The sequence below is a fragment of the Catharus ustulatus genome, chromosome 12 (genome assembly GCF_009819885.2).
Source record: "Catharus ustulatus isolate bCatUst1 chromosome 12, bCatUst1.pri.v2, whole genome shotgun sequence".
Taxonomy (NCBI): Eukaryota; Metazoa; Chordata; class Aves; order Passeriformes; family Turdidae; genus Catharus; species Catharus ustulatus.
This window is the reverse complement of record NC_046232.1, coordinates 7,948,682-7,966,756: the sequence shown is the minus strand read 5'-3', so window position 1 is coordinate 7,966,756 and position 18,075 is coordinate 7,948,682. Positions and strand designations below refer to the sequence as shown.

Sequence of the window (18,075 nt, the reverse complement as noted above, 5' to 3'; positions counted from 1 at the left end):
AGACTACTCCAGACATTTTCAAGCGATTTCTAAACAAGGGCGAGAAGGTGGTAAGGCAAAAACAGGAGAACAAACTGCCCATCCTATTATCCAGCACACTCTTCTTACACTAATTTTTGTTTGTCCAAAGGGTGCTTGTGGTAGATACTTACAAGGCAATCTCACTCATACTGAGAAAAAGTTCCAATAGTCTGTATTGCTGATCACTTTAAAACAGTGTAATTCACTGCTTTATACGCAAAGTCATGAACTGTAATTCCTGCTTTCCAGCGCAATCTAACTTTTTCACCCACAGGTGTCCAACAACCTTATAATGGTACTTAGGAATTTCTGACTAAGAAATACAGATGGGCTGCATGCCTGTGAGGCCATCCATCAGAAAGGACAGCCATTCATCACAGACCTTGACATTTAACCACAAACTGCCTCTCAGGGGGAGATACAAATGTGCCTCATTTAACAAACAAGTCCTCCCCAGGAACAAGATTTTCTTCCCAAACTTGAAGTACCTGACAATGGACAAGGGGTAGCACTCCCAGCCAGCAGCAGGGAAAAGCTGAGTGGGACTCATCAGTGTGGAGAACACAGGCAGGGACACCTGTGCTGACCTGGGCTGCCCTTGCAGGGGTCTGTGGGGTCCAGCTGGGGAGGGAGAGCAGCTCACAGGGTGCAGGTCCCACCAGCCAGAGCCACCCCCAGCCCCAGCCCTGCAGCCTCCGCACCCTTGGACATGTACAATGTCACCCCAGCAACCACAAGCAAGTAAAAAGCAGCAAGAAGGAAAATATTTGGGAAGTTTTGAATGATTTTTTTCCACTGTCTTAATGATTAAACATTCAACAACACAAAACACTGGGCAGCTTACTGAAAGCCTGTTGATGGCACAGCAGCCGATAACAAGCATCCTACTTGATGAGAGATAATCCTTTTTCCATTAAATCAAGAAAGCATTAAAATTGAGACACTGGTTAACTCCATTTAGAACAAAACAAAACAAACCCTCGAAATTCCCAAAGACCTAATGGAACACCACAAAACATCCCACCACTTCCAGAATTTTTAGATTTAGGGGATTCTTCTCACTGAAAGCACCAATTTGTGCTGGCCTTTTGCTCAGGCTCTTTCTGGGTGACAGGGCACTCACTGTTTTTTCACCTATTCAATTCACCTTTTGAATCACCTACTGATAGCTTTGTAAGACACAGTCCAGCTTTCTACCTGGACTGCCTCCAGAGGGAAGCGAGGAAGCCACCTCCCTGTCCTCATCGCCATAGTTTAAAAATAAAGAGCTCCTTTTTTATATATGAGGTTTTGTAATATTAGATATTAGAAAGGCTTGTACCAAAAATCCAAATTTGGATCCCGATCTGAATTTTGCAGCTCTGGCCCTTCTCCAAATACTTCTGTTTGGCAAGCAGCTGAGTAGAGTAACAAGAGAAGGCAACATACATAAGTTATGGGATCTGTATAAAAACATTAAGCTCAACCCCTGCTCTCAAAACTACACACACACACACACAGAGAAAAAAATGACTAACGAAACCACCCCAAGCTCCAATTAATTAAAAGATAAATCAGTGCTTCAGTACAGTACAAGTCTGATCACCCCAACCTGAGCAGTACTGTCATCTCACCCAATTATATGATTTTTCCTGATTAATTTATACAATATCCAGAAACTTTCAGGGAGAGTTTTGAAGTGCTCTTTTCAGGTAGAGATTTGGATTCCTACTTGTCAGTGGCATACAAACACATGTAAATAACAAAGAACTCTCCCAAATGGCAAGCAACCCAGCTACAGAGGCCTGAGATGACAATCCTGCAATTCTGTGCTTATTAAGGACTCATTAGAACTGCTGCTATGAACCACAACGTCACACCATCTGACTTGCTTCAATGAAGAAACTCCTGCAGTGGAAAGTAAAATGTTTATGAAACAAGGAATTGCGTATGTTTGATGCTGTGAAGTCAACAATTGCATGCACTCCAATGCACTCCAAATGAACAACAGCAAAAGTTATCCAAATTTTTTATCACTTGAATAGTGCTCTCCCCCGTACAGTTTTTAGATTCTATTGTTTTAAGAAACAAAAACAAACAAAACCCACAAACAAGAGAGAAAAATCCACTCTTCCTAAAAGTAGGTTTATAAAGACCTTTTTTTCTGCAAAGCTATTCCCTCCAACTTAGAGCCAGGATATTCAATAAAACCTCAGCTCCATTCTCCAAAGGTTACATAAAGGTCACCATTCATTTTACTCAGGTTTATTTTCTAACCTTGTAAAAACGCCTGCAGACCAAATTGGCTTCCACACCTGCTGACCTAGAAACTGCAGCACTGTGGTGGCCGTGCCCCGTTTTGGAAAGTTGCTTCTCCTGCCACGCCTGTGCCCTGGCACTGATTGCTGAGCCTTTCCCAACAGCTCAGGATGCACTGCAGCAGGGAACAGTGAGAGCTTTCCAACCCTGCTTGGGTGAGAAGGAATTCTTCTGGGGGGCTTCCCCACAAAACCAGTTTCCTGCATACAGGAATCTGTAGTAACAGATAAAGGATGTACCTGGCCCTTGCTCAGAGAAGTGGAAGGTCTCTGAACAACCCACTCCAACTCCAGGAGAGGTCGAGTTGAGAAAGGGACAAACAGTGTAGGATTTATTTTGCCTAATTCATGAGTTCTGCACCACAGATGGTTACACCCTGGTTTAAAACTTGTTTGCAGTAAAATTAGGCACAAGAAGTGATGAATTATTTGATAGAAACATCTTTCCTAGGAGCCCTCACCTCAGAAATGTATTTTTTTCCTCCACAACAACTACATGAGAACTTGTACAGAGCCAGGTGGACTGAGATGAAGCAAATTCCACTTTCTGTTCCTATCCATTTGGGGAAGCAGAATGTGAAGAAGAATGACAAACTGCTAAATGCTTTGCCCAAGGAGGGGTGACCTTCCCTGAAATCACCATGAACTACTCTAAAATATGGTCCACAGCTCAATATTTTGCTATGTATTTGACTGCTTATACACCATATCAGGAAACACATTCAGGACAGGCAAGCCTTACCATCACCTGGAAACAGTGGAACCAAGAAGCCAGGGAAAACTGAGTCAGTGACAAAAATCTTTGCAGTTTTACACATCATCTCTCAGCTGAGGGGCTCAAGGTACTTCTCCAAAGGAGACAAACACACTTCTGATGTTGCATAGATTAAATGAAATTAGTGCAGCCTGTACACCTGTCAGCGGTAATTATTTGATTTTCCTCACAGAAATCAGTAATCCATAGTTGAAGAATTATAACCTGTGTTTCCCACCTCCAACAGTGAACTAACCAGGATGAAGGAGGGAATGACGGCCACTTCATTTTGGGCTGGGGGCACAGAATAACCACAAGTACTCTGTAATCAGAGGAAATTTTGAGTTCTCTCAATTTTGACAGGCTAGTTAACAAAATACTGAAGGTTATGTTAAGGTTTTATCCTCTTATTTCCCACCTCCCTCTCCCAAGCTACAAGAGAAAATGCGGATGGATTGATTTACATGTTAATCGAACCAGACTCAAGAAATACCTGTTGTAAAAAAAATACACACAGGAATTTCAACTGCAGAAGAAAACTGCCAAAAAGGTATATCCATGTGCATTTGCTAAAAGTCTAAAACAATACCCCTCCAGCTTCCCTCTTCATCGCAAGGCATTTTATTAAAAATATCAAGACTGTCAATCAGTTTTTCTGCTGACCTAACTATACAAGTAAGTAGCAATTCCTATTATGAAAAACCTCAATGGCATTTCCCAAGTTGCAGAACATTTGCTCTGCCAACAGCTAAGTGACGATCCACGCTTGCTGACAATGCCTAATGAGGAGTGATGGATGCAACTGCAGGAGGGATCAGGAATGTTTTAAGTCATAAAAAAGAATGGAGCTTTCCAAATATTAGAACACACTGGTGTTACAATCAGTTAATCTGGCTCTCTAGCACAATATCAAGAGCCCAAAAGTAACAAGGGCACAATTCACCTCCTACTCTTTCTTCAACATGAGACAAACTGGGCATTAGGAAACATAATTTAGGCACTGCCCAGACTCGCTCTCGTGGTTTTCCAATACAACTTCCAGCTAGAAAAGCAATTTGAAGACAAAAATTACGGGTCTGAAACCCACATCTATGTCCAGCTGAAATGGCTGCAAACGCAATGCTTTGTGTTTGTCACTCCACACTGCCTGGTCCTCCGCTTGGTTTACACACGAGACACTGGGGTGGAGGAGAGAAATTAATCTCTCAAGCAGAATTGCTATATTCAAATCCTAACAGATGCCTTTAGGACTAAAAGAGCTGAGATGCAGGCAAGGTGAAAGAAGCTGGGGCCAACCCATGCACAGATGCAAGCACCAGATTATTATTTACAACGGTAAACAAGTGCTCATTGCAGAGCCATCACCAGTTATTCGCAACAGTGAACAAGAAAGCAAACCTGCCTGTTCCTTCAATGTTCACAGCTACTGGATTTTGGATTAATACAGTGAGCAGAGGGATTAAATTGCCTAAAACTGTTGGCCTTTTTCTTTTATGCCAGCGATGATAGACTCTCAGCTGACACCATCCTCCCTTGGCCATCTCTGCATCTCAATCCTTGTGCCACACTGCTTTTACATCCATACTTTGCTGGCTGTCTTCAGCTGTAAGATATTCCTTGGCAAGTCAATGTGATACTGAGTAGACTCTGTCTTCACCACCATATGTTTGGGTACAGAAACATCATATACAAATAGCACACATTTGGTAATACAGTACCCTCACCCGAAGAAATAAGTGAAACCCCATTAGTCTATATGCTCAGACAGCTGACTAGGGAGGTTTTCCCGCCTCGGGCTTCAACGTCTGGACAAAAAGCTATTAATAAATATGAAAGCTTTAACGAATCTGAAGAGAAATAAAAACAGGCAGATTAAGGCCCAGTGTCCAGCGAAGACCAGGGCAATTTACAAAACCGCCCATGCTGACACTAATCAGCCAGGCTGGGCTCCCAAAGACGTGTTCTCTCTGTCTAGACTTCTAATCCGTCAGTGGGAAAAGACATCCAGCATTATTTCTGCCCGCTTCACCCACACCGTAAGAACACATCCAACCGCCTCAGCAACTCACAGCACAGAACAAAACCAGACACCACTTTGTTCAATGCATGTGTTCAAGTGGGGCAGGCAGGACACAAATACAGATAGACAGGGATGGGCTTCAATTACTGTAACCAAACAGCATTTAAATACCCGTATGCGATGTTGTATTGCAAATAAATACTTCCTGATTTGTTTATAAACACAGCTAGGTCACTCTTTTATCTTCCTCTCCTCAGCTCAAAGTAGTGGTCACCTTATATGCCAAAAACCACCCCAACAAAAAAACTCAAACCCAACATACTGGACACCTAAAAAGCATATTTTTCAGTCTTCAGTACCTACACTGACCATGCCTGCAAAGGTAACCAGAAGGGCTTAAACTATTGTTTCAATATAAGGGACTCCACATGTACACATGTATACATGTTTTTGTCAAACTACATTTTAATTTAATAAATAGAATAAAATGAGTATGAATTGAGATAATTAATATCTCATTGTCCCACTCGTGGCCTGCATCACTCTCTATATTTATATTTGTCTGTAAAGTGGAGGGACAAGCGCAGGCTTGTTTGTGATCATCAAGTCCAGCATTTACATAGCTGCTATATTTTGCTATACTACTATTTTCATTGACAATACAATCTGAAGACTGAAACCTTTTTAAAAAACAGCCAAACAAAAAAAAACTTGTAACAAACCCAACCAACAATAACCCTCCATCCACTATGCACAAACACGTGTAGGAAAACAGGAGGTAGGGGGAAAACAACAGAGAAGAGCACTGAGCTGGGTGTGCTAAACCTGCTGGGAAGCAAAAGGGAAACTGCACCAATCTGCCACAACATGCAACTGGCACTGCAGGGGAAGAGGGGAGGAAGAGGAGGGAAGGAGAAAAGAGGAAGAAGCTCTGCTCTGCACATTACACCTCGTTGTGTTAACAGCAGTGCACTGCTATTTTCACAACCAGCCTTCCACAGCCTCTCCCCCTGTTTGTCCATCAGCAGCACCCACTGGACAGAGAGCAAACCCCAGAGTGCCAGTACAGGAGACTTTCCACTGTTCTTTGGGGAGCAGTGGGCACAACGCCCCTGGCAGTGCTCCTCATCCTTGCTGCACCAAAACAACCACCACACTTTCAGGAACATGTGAATTAACATTAAACTCCAACCTCTAATGAAGATTGCTTGATCACAACAGAGAAATGTAAGATTTGAAAACACCAAAAGAAAAAAATTTCTTTTGAAAGAATAACCTTATCTTCAAATGCTGCATTTCAACAGCACAACCTGCAGGGAACGGATGCTGCCTGAGAGCAGCAGGGAAGTTGAAGCCTGGTGCAGGAAGCAGGTAGCCAGGAGGAACACTCTGAGCAGGTGAGCAACGCCTGTGACAGTACCAGGAGACAGGGCTGCAAGGCGCTGGCCAAACCTCTGCTGGTCACAGGCACTTGGCACCAGGCGAGCCACTCACCAAAGCAAAACGCTTCATTCCTTTGTACCAAACATGGGCTTGGGCTATTCACCAAGTTCACCTGAATCACACAAGCAGTTTTCATTTCAGAAGCTAACATATGTGCTCTTTTTCCTAGAAAAGAAAACCCACAATAAAAGCAGAGGTTTTACTTAGTAGCCATTTTGTCTTCAACTTGGACATGATACCTAATCTGAAAGCAATGTAAACATGCTCTCCGAGGCTCATTTCCAAACAGCATGTTCATGCAAAGAGAAGGAGACATGAAAAGACCATCACTAAATACCATAATAAATCAGGAGGGTGTGAAGATTTTATGATTCAAAAAGACAGAAAATTCAGCAGTTCATATTCCTTCTCTAGGTCACACTGCAGAGAAGACCAAAACAAAAGGTAGCAAGTGTGGATGAAGGAGAATGAACTATTATTTACTGTTTAAGCAAATAAAAACAACCACCATCCCAATAATAAATGTGATTTCAATATACCATACAGTAAAAAAATCTGAAGGTAAAATTATATTTAGATTCTCTTTATTTTCTAGCGACATCCATTCAAACCACATAATTTAACTATAATATGATGTAATATGCAAGCTAGATCAGTATGTTTTTATTGGGATGAGCATATGTATAAAATACACACGGTGTGTGTGTATATAAAGGAAAACATAACAGGAAAACATTACATGAGTAACCTGTACTTACAACTCCCAACTTTCACTACTCTTTATCAGTGCCCTCAGCCAAAAGCAGCTTTTAGAAACATACATAAAATACAAATGCTGCAAGTGACTCCTGCAAATAGTAAAAAAATAGACCAAAGAACAACAAAGCACTTTATTTGCAGCAAGCTAAACTAGATTCACCTCGTTCCCCCAATACACATAAAAAAAAATTCCTTAAATAAAATGCTGGTTTACTAAGAAACTGAATTTTTAGAGAAAAAAATCGACAAAAAATAACCCGGATTCCTATGCAGAAACTTGAAAACCATCGTGAGCTCTAGCCAAAACTGCATTTGAACTGCCTGGCTGGACCTCAGAAGAGCAGAGGTTTACAGAGGCTGGACAATCGCACCCTTCCTGCCCGGCTCCGCATCCCCGCCGTGCTGGGGGCTCCTGTGCGCGCCGCAGGCACGGCCGGAGCGCCGGGGCCGCGCAGGATGCGCCCGTTGGCAGCGCCTGCGGCAGGTGAGCGAGCCCGCCGCCCCCCGCACCGGGCAGCGCCGCCGCCCGCCCGCGCTCGGGGCTGCTCCTGCCCGGGCGGCGCCGCCCGCGGCCACGGCCCGGCCGCGACCCCCGCCCGCGGCCACGCGTGAGCTCCGCGCTGCCCGCACAAAGGGGCCGCGCCCCCCCCCCCCCGCGCCCGCGGAGCCCCCCCGGCCCTTCCCCCGCTCCCCCGGCCCGGCCCTTACCAGATGGAGCTGCGGATCTTGTGCTGCAGCGCGCTGGCCTCGCCGCCCTGCAGCCCCGGCACCAGGGCCGGCAGGGCCCCGCCGGGCGCGGGGGTGCCGGCGAGCCGCCGCGGCGGCTGCCCCCCCTCCGGCTGCTGCTCCTCGGCCATGGGACGCGAGCGGCGCTGGCCGCACTAGGCCTCTGCCGCAGCGCTCGAGTGAGTCGCCTTCCCCCGCTGCCCGGGGGACATCACGGGCGGAACCCGTCCCGCCGCTACGCCGCAGGATGGCGAGCCCGGCCCGCGGCTCGGCGCATGGCGCCCGGCCCCCGCCGCCCCCGCGCAGGGTCGCTCCGCGCTCCCCCGCCCCGCAGCAGCACCTGGCCCGGCCCGGCCCGCCCCGCGCCGCTCCTCGCCCCGCGGCCGCCGTGCCCGCCCGGCCGAGTGCGCAGGCTCGGCGTGCCCGACACTCGGGCCGCCCCGCGCCGCCGCCGCCGCCGCCGGGGAGGGGGCCGGGGCCGGGGCCGCGGCTGGGGCCGGGGGCGGCGAGCGCAGCCGGAGCGGGGGAGGGCGGCCCCTCCGTCAGCCCCGGGACCCCGCCTCGGTGGGGAGGGGGGCGGACTGCGCCCGGAGCGGCCCGGCGGCGCAAACAACACGTGTGTGTGGTGTGTGTGTGTGTGCGAGTCCCCGTGTGTCACGGCGCACACCGCTCGGCACACGCCGCTGCCCCGCCGGCCGGGCGCGCCGAAAACACGTGAAGGCGCTGCGGCGGCAGCAGCAGCAGCATTACATCAGCTGCGGCACCGCGGCCGGCTGCGCCCGCAGCCCCCGCGCCCGGCCCGCCCTCCGCCGCGCCTCGTAACAAAATAACAAGTGCTGCCGTGCTCACATGGCCCTGGGGAGGGCAGGCGGCGGCACGGGCGGCGCTAGGCCGGACCATCGCTCGCCCTCAGGCTTCCTGTGTGTCCCCGACATGTAAACTGCGCTGCCATTAGTCCCACCGGCCTTTACCCACAGCCTTTCCCAAAATTTAAATTGTGCAGCTACCATAACCGCTTTCTCTGAACTACAGGCACAAGCCATATTTCTGCTCCTTTGGAGGGTGGCTTTTAATAAAAACAAATTAAAAATAAAAAAAATAGAGGAACTGCACAGCCTGGGATAGTGGGCAGGTAAATACCTAAATTCAGGGATGACGACACAAGGTGACCATTATTATTAGGAGCTGGACTCGATGACCCATGAGGGTCCCTTCCCACTCCGGATGTTCCATGGTTATTGTTTCTCTTCCCTCTAGGGTTATGGTAACAAAGCCCCTCTGTTACCCCTCTTTTCCCAGCCACTCCAGTCCTGGTCTGTTCCCACTGGAATTCACAAGTTGGACACTCGGCACACTCGGCAGGGCACGGACATGCAGGTACCCTCTCTGACACAAGGATGCAGTGACTCCCTGGCCTGTGCTGATCACAGAAAATGTGGGCTTAGAGGTGACTAATAATATAAATATACACATGGAGACACAGCATTACTAAATTTAGGCGATGAGCATTTTGTCATCAACCAAAGCAAAGGCCTTTCAAAAGTAAGTATTTGCTTACGTCTCCACTGCTCCAAAATCAGAACATTAATGCCTATGACAACGATGGTGATCTTCCCCTTACAATACCTCTCATCAGAACCAAAAAACTCAGCTTTCTTCTTCCTGCCTGTTATTAAAAATGTTTTTAATGATAATTGAAAATTTCTGAAGGTCATTTAAAAAATAAGGAAGAAAAAATACAAGCAAAATTTTAATCAGAAGTAAACAGAAAAGTAATCAATTTTAAATCATAACTATTTTGCTTTTTGCAAGAAAACTACATTAGTATGCAGGTAAACTGGCACGGGAAGACAAGGGTGAACGTCCTTGGTGATATTTTCTAGGTGGCAATCTCCACTTAATAGCAACTGTATCAACATAGCCAGGCTGCTTCTGTTGAGATCCTTTGTTGGACTCTGTCCCATCTGCCTGGTCAGAATTTAACCCACAGGGATCCAAGCCATAAAATCATTCTGGCCAATGCCTGTATATTGTCCCAGACTGAAATTGATGGCCTTACACCTCAGAATAAAGTTCAACAGATGTGCATCATGTTTGCAGGATCACAGACCATTACAATAAATTGTAAAAAATACACATCATTCCAGTGTCACTTTTATTCTAAACCAGCAGCTGGAAGACAAGTTTATTATTTGGTTCCTCATTAATTTAGTTCCCAGACATGTCCTTTTAATCATGTTTATTTACAGCTGTATGGACATCATGTGACCAAAAAAACCAAACCAAACCAAAACAAAAAAACCATGCCAGGCTGGCACCCAAGGGCCACCAATGCCACCCTAAAATCACACCAGGTGTTTTAGGGCAGAACAGGATTAAACTGGCACAGAGATAAAACAAGTGAGTCAGGTTGCATTTCTGTGGTCAAAATGGTCCATGGGCTTCAAAAGCTATGCTTATGCTCCCATATCTCTCTATCTATCAATTGCTCTACAAAAATTTTTTTTTTTTTCCTGTGCCTTTGGTGTGAAGCCTTTCAAGTATAAGGCTGATACTGCTGGCTTTGAGCATCAGGCCCAAAATAAGATGCCACAAAAGCCCAAAATGAGATTGAGGGTCTGTTTTGTGTAATGAAGAGATTTCCACCTCAGGCATAGCAGTAAATAAAAACCTATCATTTTTTCAGAGTGTGATGCTTAGAAGAAATGGGCTGTGTTGTGTGTAAGTACAGCAGAGAAGCTCACACTCTGCTCTCCACAAGCCTTTTCCTGTTAGCAGTAATTCTCCCTTGGTGCTTTCCTGGGGTTGGCACAGGTCTGAGTGGGGACTCTTGCCCTTTACACACTCGTAGGCTCATAAATGGGGACCGTTTTTGCTGCCTCCCACACAACCAGCTGAATTTGGCTTGTGTTTCATACAGCCTCGTGCACCTGTGCAAAATGGGCAAAGATGGTGGCAACTCATGCACAGTTTACGTGGCCATGTGTAGCTACAGCAAAGAACAAATAGATCCAGAATTACTGTGTCCACAAAGAGCTCATGCTGACAGAATTAACTTGAAGATACTGAAGGGAATTATTTAACCACTTTTAGATGAACAGCTATGAGATGGACTGACTGGACATCCCCAGGGATATCCCCCAAGGACCACTACAACTATCTGCTGGAGTTCTTGTACCTAATGGGTCTGAAAACCTTCATTTGATGCAGAGATTTAACTCCTGGTCAGCCCTGTATAAGAAACACACCAAAAGTAATACAAAGGAGTGAATTTTAAGTCCCATTACCGTAAAGAAAGATGTGTGAAAGTTTAAGCGTGTCAGAAACCAGACTAGTGTTGCCAGGACCAGGATCTTTCCTGTTCTTTCCCATGTTCCAAACATCTGCCCTTGTTGAAGAGCCCAGCACCTGAACTGTGAGTAGGTGGGGGCTTCCTCTCTCCTTCTGCAGGCAGATTTTTCTTGCCTAGAAACTGATGTTGCTGCACTAGTGCTAAAATTCCTCTTTTCTAACTCAAAATCACTGCAAGTCTCCTGCTGGACAGACATACTCATCCAAGGATGATCTTCAAAAGAGAGTGAAAGCTGTTTTGGAGAGGGAGCCGCTGTCTGCATGAGGACCATCTCCACTGTGCAGTCCTGTGACAGGTGGGAGCCAACTCCATTTTGCCTGGTTAATTCCAAAAGCTCTGTTTATTTTCCCTTCATTTCTGGAGCTTTGGACCTAACACAAGCCCTCTCTGTGGAGAAAAGTTGTGCTTAAGTACTGTCTTACCTGTTTTCCAGGATTGTCTCTTTTGTACTTTAGCATGGATTTGTTTTGGTTTTTTGGGTAATGAATTGTGTGTGACAGTTGGGGAATACAGTGTCTCTCACTTTCAAGGAGGAATGGCTCCCTGCCCTTTCTCCAGCTCGCAGGCAGCACCGAGGGGAAGGCGCTTTTCCCACTCTCCTGTCCATAGAGAGGGATCTGCCGCCTCTTGTCTAGCACAGGGCCAGGGACCTGCATGCTCAGAGGCATGAGCCAGATAAATTATGAAATCTCACTATCTTTATCCTCAAGACAAACATGAAGCACATTCTCTGAGGATAATTGACTTTAAAGGCTTGCTAAAAAAAGACACTTCCCAAAAGCTTTAGACGCCAGTTCAGTGAACTCCATTTCGATGCCTTTTTGCAACTCTCCATCCCTAGGGATGTCTGTCTCTGTGTATCCTGAGCTATGCCCAAGACATTTCACTCTGGTTTTGTTTATTTTCTTATCTCCATTCATGTGTAGTATTTGTAAAATCAAAGTGAAATAACTAGTAATTCACCTAACAAATTTTAATGAAAACATCAGGTTTTATGGTTTCAATTATTAAAAAAAATAAAGAAAAGCCCAGCTTCAAACTCACTTCATCCCAGCTGACAGAAGAAACTGGTCTGTGTTCAAACCAGGCAGTGAAAATGGGGCTGCTTTAATTACGAGACCTGCTTAACCAGAAATTTTCCAAGTTTGCTGGGTCTTGCAGCGTATGTTTGGAGTGGGAATGAGCATTGTGTGGTGCACGGTATGGCCACTTGGCAACTAACACGAGATGTTAAAAACGTGCTGGGCAAGTCTGAGGTAGGCCCTGTGATCATGAGTCCTTCTCCAGCAAAGGAAAAGCATTAACCATCCCTCTGGCTAGTGATGGAAACAGGCTTCAGACCTCTGCAAAGCAGCTTTAGGGCGCTAATGAACAGATATGAGCTCTCCCTCTGCAGATGAGGTCCAGGACAGCAAGGCCCAGGCTCTCAGCCTGGCTATGGCTCACCATGGCTGCTTCAGAGGAGGATGTGGCATCTGTAAGACACAGATCACTTACATTCCATGAGTTACAATGACCAGATTAAATTCCCAAGGTCGATCTATGTTCTTTGATGATATGGATACTTTGAAACTTCATTTCTGTAGTCTTCTCTGTACAGTACAATAAATCTTTGTCCCAGTGTAAAGTCAAATGGGTTAAAAATGGCATGTGTGTTCCTAGATACTGCATTCTTGCCTTCAGGTTGGAAGAAGTCAGTAAGGTAGAAAAAGGCAGCAACTACTGCAGCCTAAGAAAACTATGTAGAAGAGGACAGTGGGTCATGAAAGTGGTCATTCAGACTGTCCTGTACAAGACTGATAAGTAGGAAGGAAGGGCTCTCACTGAAAGAAATACCAAAGTTTGGTACTTTGCTGAATGAGGTTTTAAACTATTTTTTCCCCATTTTTGGGGTTGTTGAATGTTGATGCTCTGCAGGTAGAAGCTCAGGGAAAAATATTTTCAGTCCACCTGATCTTGTCAGTTGCCTCTTACGCTGACCCAGTTATGAGACTCAGTTTTGGGGAGACTATGAGTGAACAATGGCCAAGGAGGGAGAAATATATCCAGGTGACATGTAACAAAACAATCAATGCTTCATTTCCCTGGGATTTCTCTCCTTTTGAGATCCAGTAGTAAACTGGAAAGGCACAAGCATTCAAAATCCAATATTGCCTACCTGCAGACTGGCTGGAGTGCAAGGAAGGGGTCAGCTGCAGTTCACAGAGGCCTTGCCACCTGCACAAAATCATCACCCAAATTAGCCTGACACACCAATGCAGTGGCTCCAGGCATCTGATGGCAGGGAATGGGAGAGCACCAAATCCCCAAACAGAGCCATATGGCATGGGAACCATGAATTTTAGCTACATTGGTTCAAGACCTGAATCCCCAGAAAAACTATGGATGTCCTTAATCTTACTGATGCCTGAAGGATTTTTGGAAGATTTCCAAGTCATACAGCCTCCTGAGAAATTTGTTTGCATTTTCTCCTGTATGCAAATTGCCAAGGCAGCAATCCAGCGCTACTCGAGTGCCTGCAATTGTGGCATTGCCCTTTGATTCCCCATCTTGAGAGCAGGCAGCATCTTGAAAGATCAAACCCAGCCTGAGGACATATTAAGGATATTTGTTCTGAGAGAAGTTCCACCCCCCAGAAATGGGGGTAAGGAAAGCGCTCCCTGCACATGGTGACTGTAGAGCAGACAGGTAAACCCACACCACAGTAAAACCTTCCATTTGGACCCTCTCCTTTCAAGTCTCTTCTTGGCAAGACAGAGGAGTGTCCTGTCAAAGATCAAAGCAATCACATCTCCTCAGTACAGGTTTATGCCCATCTGGTTTTAACTCTTCAGTTCCTCTTGGTCAAAACTCCAGTTCATCCTCCACTCATCTTCTGTGTGACTTCTGAGCATCATTTCAGCACCCTCTTTTCCACAAAGTCTTTTGCCCCAGGGGCTGCTTCACAGACTCTTCCCAACCTTTGTGTCAGCAGCGCCTGCTCTGCAGCCTCGGTGGCTGCTGAAGGCATCGGTGCTGTGCCTGGGAGCGCTGCTATCAGTGCTCGTCAGGACGCAGCAGGAAACGTCTGGCCTCCGCTCCACGACCATCTGCTAAAACCAGGCCTCCTCTGGCAGGAGTCCAACACAAAGTAAACAGAGTTTCACAGCCAGATTTCAAACAGCAAAATAACTGAGAAATATGGCTCACTGCTTCTGGTTTTCGAATTCAAAACACTGAAGTCCCTAGAAGCAAAAATCCTTTATAGATGCTAAGACTTCCTGGTTGTCAAATGGATCCATTGCAACTAACACAACGGAGAAAGTGCAGTGATGTAGCAATTTTAGTTAGTTACACCTAATTAGTTCAATGTATGTGTTTGGTAATTTTAAAGATTATTTCTTTTTCAAGATCAGGGATGGAGAATAAATTTGTTAAACTGCAGATTTCAGCTTGCAATATTTGTTTGTTTGGGTAACAGGAGAGAGAGAAGAATTCTGAATCTTGCTACTGTACAATATTTTTCATGGTATGGGAGACAGAGAAGGGCTCAATGAAGTGTGAAAGATTTTTTAAAAGAACAGATTGCCATGTCTTTTAAAATAGGTCAAGTTTTTGGCCTACTTTCCTTTAAAGTATCCCTTAAAGCAATGGGGTTGGAATATCCATGATACTGCCATTGCTTTTTTGTTTTTAGCCATGTCTATGTGTGGCTCCAGTTGTAAGGCAGAAATGTTCCACTGTAAAACTATGATGGCAGGCAAAGACCACGTGTCTCCAGGAGCATTTGTAACAAGTTACACTGACCAACAAAATTTCAGCAGTGGCTGCATTTCATCCTTATGTGTAATATTGCCCTGAAACATGTGACTGAGGAAAAACAAACTATTAAATAGGGTGATGACAAGTGAAGCCAAAACCTGCAGACACAAATCCTGTCAAACCTAATTTATTAACTCTCCAAATTTCAGGAGGGTTTGCACCGTTGTTTGCTTTCCATCTTTAAACTGATTAAATCAATTGATTAACTTGATTTAAGTAGAAAGGAGAACTGTAATAAAGACAGGAAGACTGAAGATACACGAGATAGCACTTGTAAGAACAAACCAAGGCCACCTATGTTGAATGGAGATAAAATACAACAGTCAGCTGTCAAAACAAAAAGAATCTGTATGTGTACATTTAAATTTTGAAAGAGGATGTTCAAGATATTTAAAGAGGGAGGAAATTCTACATGCAATATTAATTAATATAGAATAAATACCATCTGTCTTCTTCGTACAGAGCAGTCTGGTGCGTATTTTTATGGCTGCATCCTTGCTCTATGAACATAAGAGGTATAATACACATGTATTTATTGTGTTACACAGATTAAATTATTCTGCATAGTACACATACCAGCAATTGCAGTTGACCTTAGTGCAGCTATATGGAGTAAGGCAGGACATGAGGAAGATTTCCTCCACCACAGAGGCCTGGAAAAAAACCCAGGTACAAATCAGGAGTGGTTGTGTTTGGAGACTATAAGGACAGGGCTTGCCACTTTACCTGCTCTCCCCTGAGGCTGAGGTGGGTGCTCAGCACATCCCTACTAAGATGCAGGTTCTTCTCCCCACTAAGCTGATCCCTAAGGGATAGTGCCCCTCAGGCACAGCCTGTACCCGTACAGGTACCTGCACACAGAATGTACCTTGTGGTGAAACTCTGCACTGACCTATTGCACAGACAATAATAAACATCAGTTGGCTTACAGTATTGTACAGTAATAAACACACTGAAGAGCTTGTCAGTGCACACTTTGGAAAAGAAGTACAGTCTGGAACAACAGGGTCTGTGCACACACTTGGAATACAAATTTTTTGCAGGCTGTATACTTCATTACGAAAACCGTTTGTGATTCCAGTTAAGCTGTGAGTGAAGGCAATGCAAAGGCTTGTCTAGTATTCATCTCATTACAGCATGGAAAGGTAAATCAGCCTCTAACAACGGAGACAGTTTTAAGAATACCTTTCTTTTAGTAATTACCACTATTTTGCACTGAGATTTATAGTTATAACCACGATTATGAGTGGAACCTTTGTTTTGTACCTGATCCTACTGTACATCCTTTGCTGAGCAACCAGTGTGAGCTGCTACACACATGCCTTTGTGTGCACAATTTGTGACATAGAAAGACTCACGAAGGGGTAAGAGGAACTTTGTCTTAGCAGAATATCACAAAATGCAAGAAAAGTCACCTAGAGAGCTCCTAAGGATTCTGACTTGTGAACAACTCTTTTTCACATACTACTCCCACTACTTCCTGCGAGGCAAGAATATTACACACACAGGTCTGGTGTGAGTTTTCATACTGGCAGTTCCATCCAATGCTGTTCATATATCAAAATCACTTTCACTTCATAAGAGAACATAAATTCTTCCAAAAATAATTCTAAGAATATTATTTTTGTTTGCTACACTTTAAATGATTGACAATGATGCTGAGCAGATTTGTGACGCATTTGATATGGAGCTCGAAAATCTTAGTGGTTCTGCAATGATTGCACTTTCAATAGCTGGCAAAGACTTACTTTGAAAAGAATCTCACTGAAAAGTTTTCCACAGCATGAATATGTGGTTGCAGAATTACTCACTCATAAGGAATGGTGGACTACATCTCATTGATTTACAATCTGAGTCAAGGTGGGGAAAAGTCATACTATGTATTTGCATGAATTTATAAGCTTCACACAGAATTTTACTCACCAGCATAGAGCTCAGTGGAGCACAGACATTATATTCTCTTATCAGGGTGAGATATAAGAAATGAAAGATGGTTTATTTAGGATACTGTACAAAGGACCAGATTCTTAATGCCCTCATCTGCCTTTATAAGGCACTGTGGGGTCCTGATGTCAGCAGCACATTCAGATTCCAGGTGCAAAACAAAATCACAGAACCACTCAGTTGGAAGAGACCTCCAAGATCATCAAGTCCAACCCATGCCCTAACACCTCAACTAAACCATGGCACTGAGTGCCACATCCAGTCTTTTTTTAACCACATTCAGGGATGGTGACTCCACTACCTCCCAGGTGGACCATTCCAGTACTTGATCACTCTTTCCATAAAAAACTTTTTCCTAATATCCAACCCATATTTCCCTTGGTGCTGCTTAAGGTTGTGACCTCTTGTTCTGTCAGTGCTGCCTGGAGAAAGAGCCCAACCCCACCTGAGCACAGCCACCTTTCAGGGAGTTGTAGAGAGTGATAAGGTCACCCCTGAGTCTCCTTTTCTCCAGGCTAAACAACCCCAGCTCCCTCAGCTGTTCCTCACAGGGTTTGTGTTCCAAGCCCCTCACAGGGTTTGTGTTCCCAGCCCCTCCCCAGCCTCGTTCCCTCCTCTGGACGTGCTAAAGCGTCTCAACATCCTTCCTAAACTGAGGGGACAGAACTGGACACAGCACTCGAGGTGTGGCCCCAGCAGTGCCAAGTACAGGGGCAGAATGACCTCCCTGCTCCTGCTGGCCACACCATTCCTGATCCAGGCCAGAGCCATTGGCCTTCTTGGCCACCAGGGCACACAGCTGGCTGATGTTGAGTCAGCTGTCCATCAGCACCCCCAGGTCCTTTCTGCCTGGGCACTGTCCAGCCACACCATCCCAGCCTGTAGCATTGCAGAGATTATTGTGGCCAAAATGCAGGACTTCGCACTTGGACTTGTTAAACTTCATCTTATTGAACAC

At 45.3% G+C, this 18,075-nt stretch overlaps 1 protein-coding gene across 1 annotated transcript in view; it reads right to left on the bottom strand.

Moving 5' to 3' along the window:
- Nucleotides 1–8,268, bottom strand: part of RFX7 (regulatory factor X7) — a 49,579-nt gene extending 41,311 nt beyond the window's left edge. The window contains exon 1 of the mRNA XM_033070606.2: nt 8,003–8,268. Coding sequence (XP_032926497.2) covers nt 8,003–8,151 — 149 coding nt within the window. The 5' untranslated portion in view covers nt 8,152–8,268. The remainder of the gene's footprint in view (nt 1–8,002) is intronic.
- Nucleotides 8,269–18,075: the final 9,807 nt, after the last annotated feature.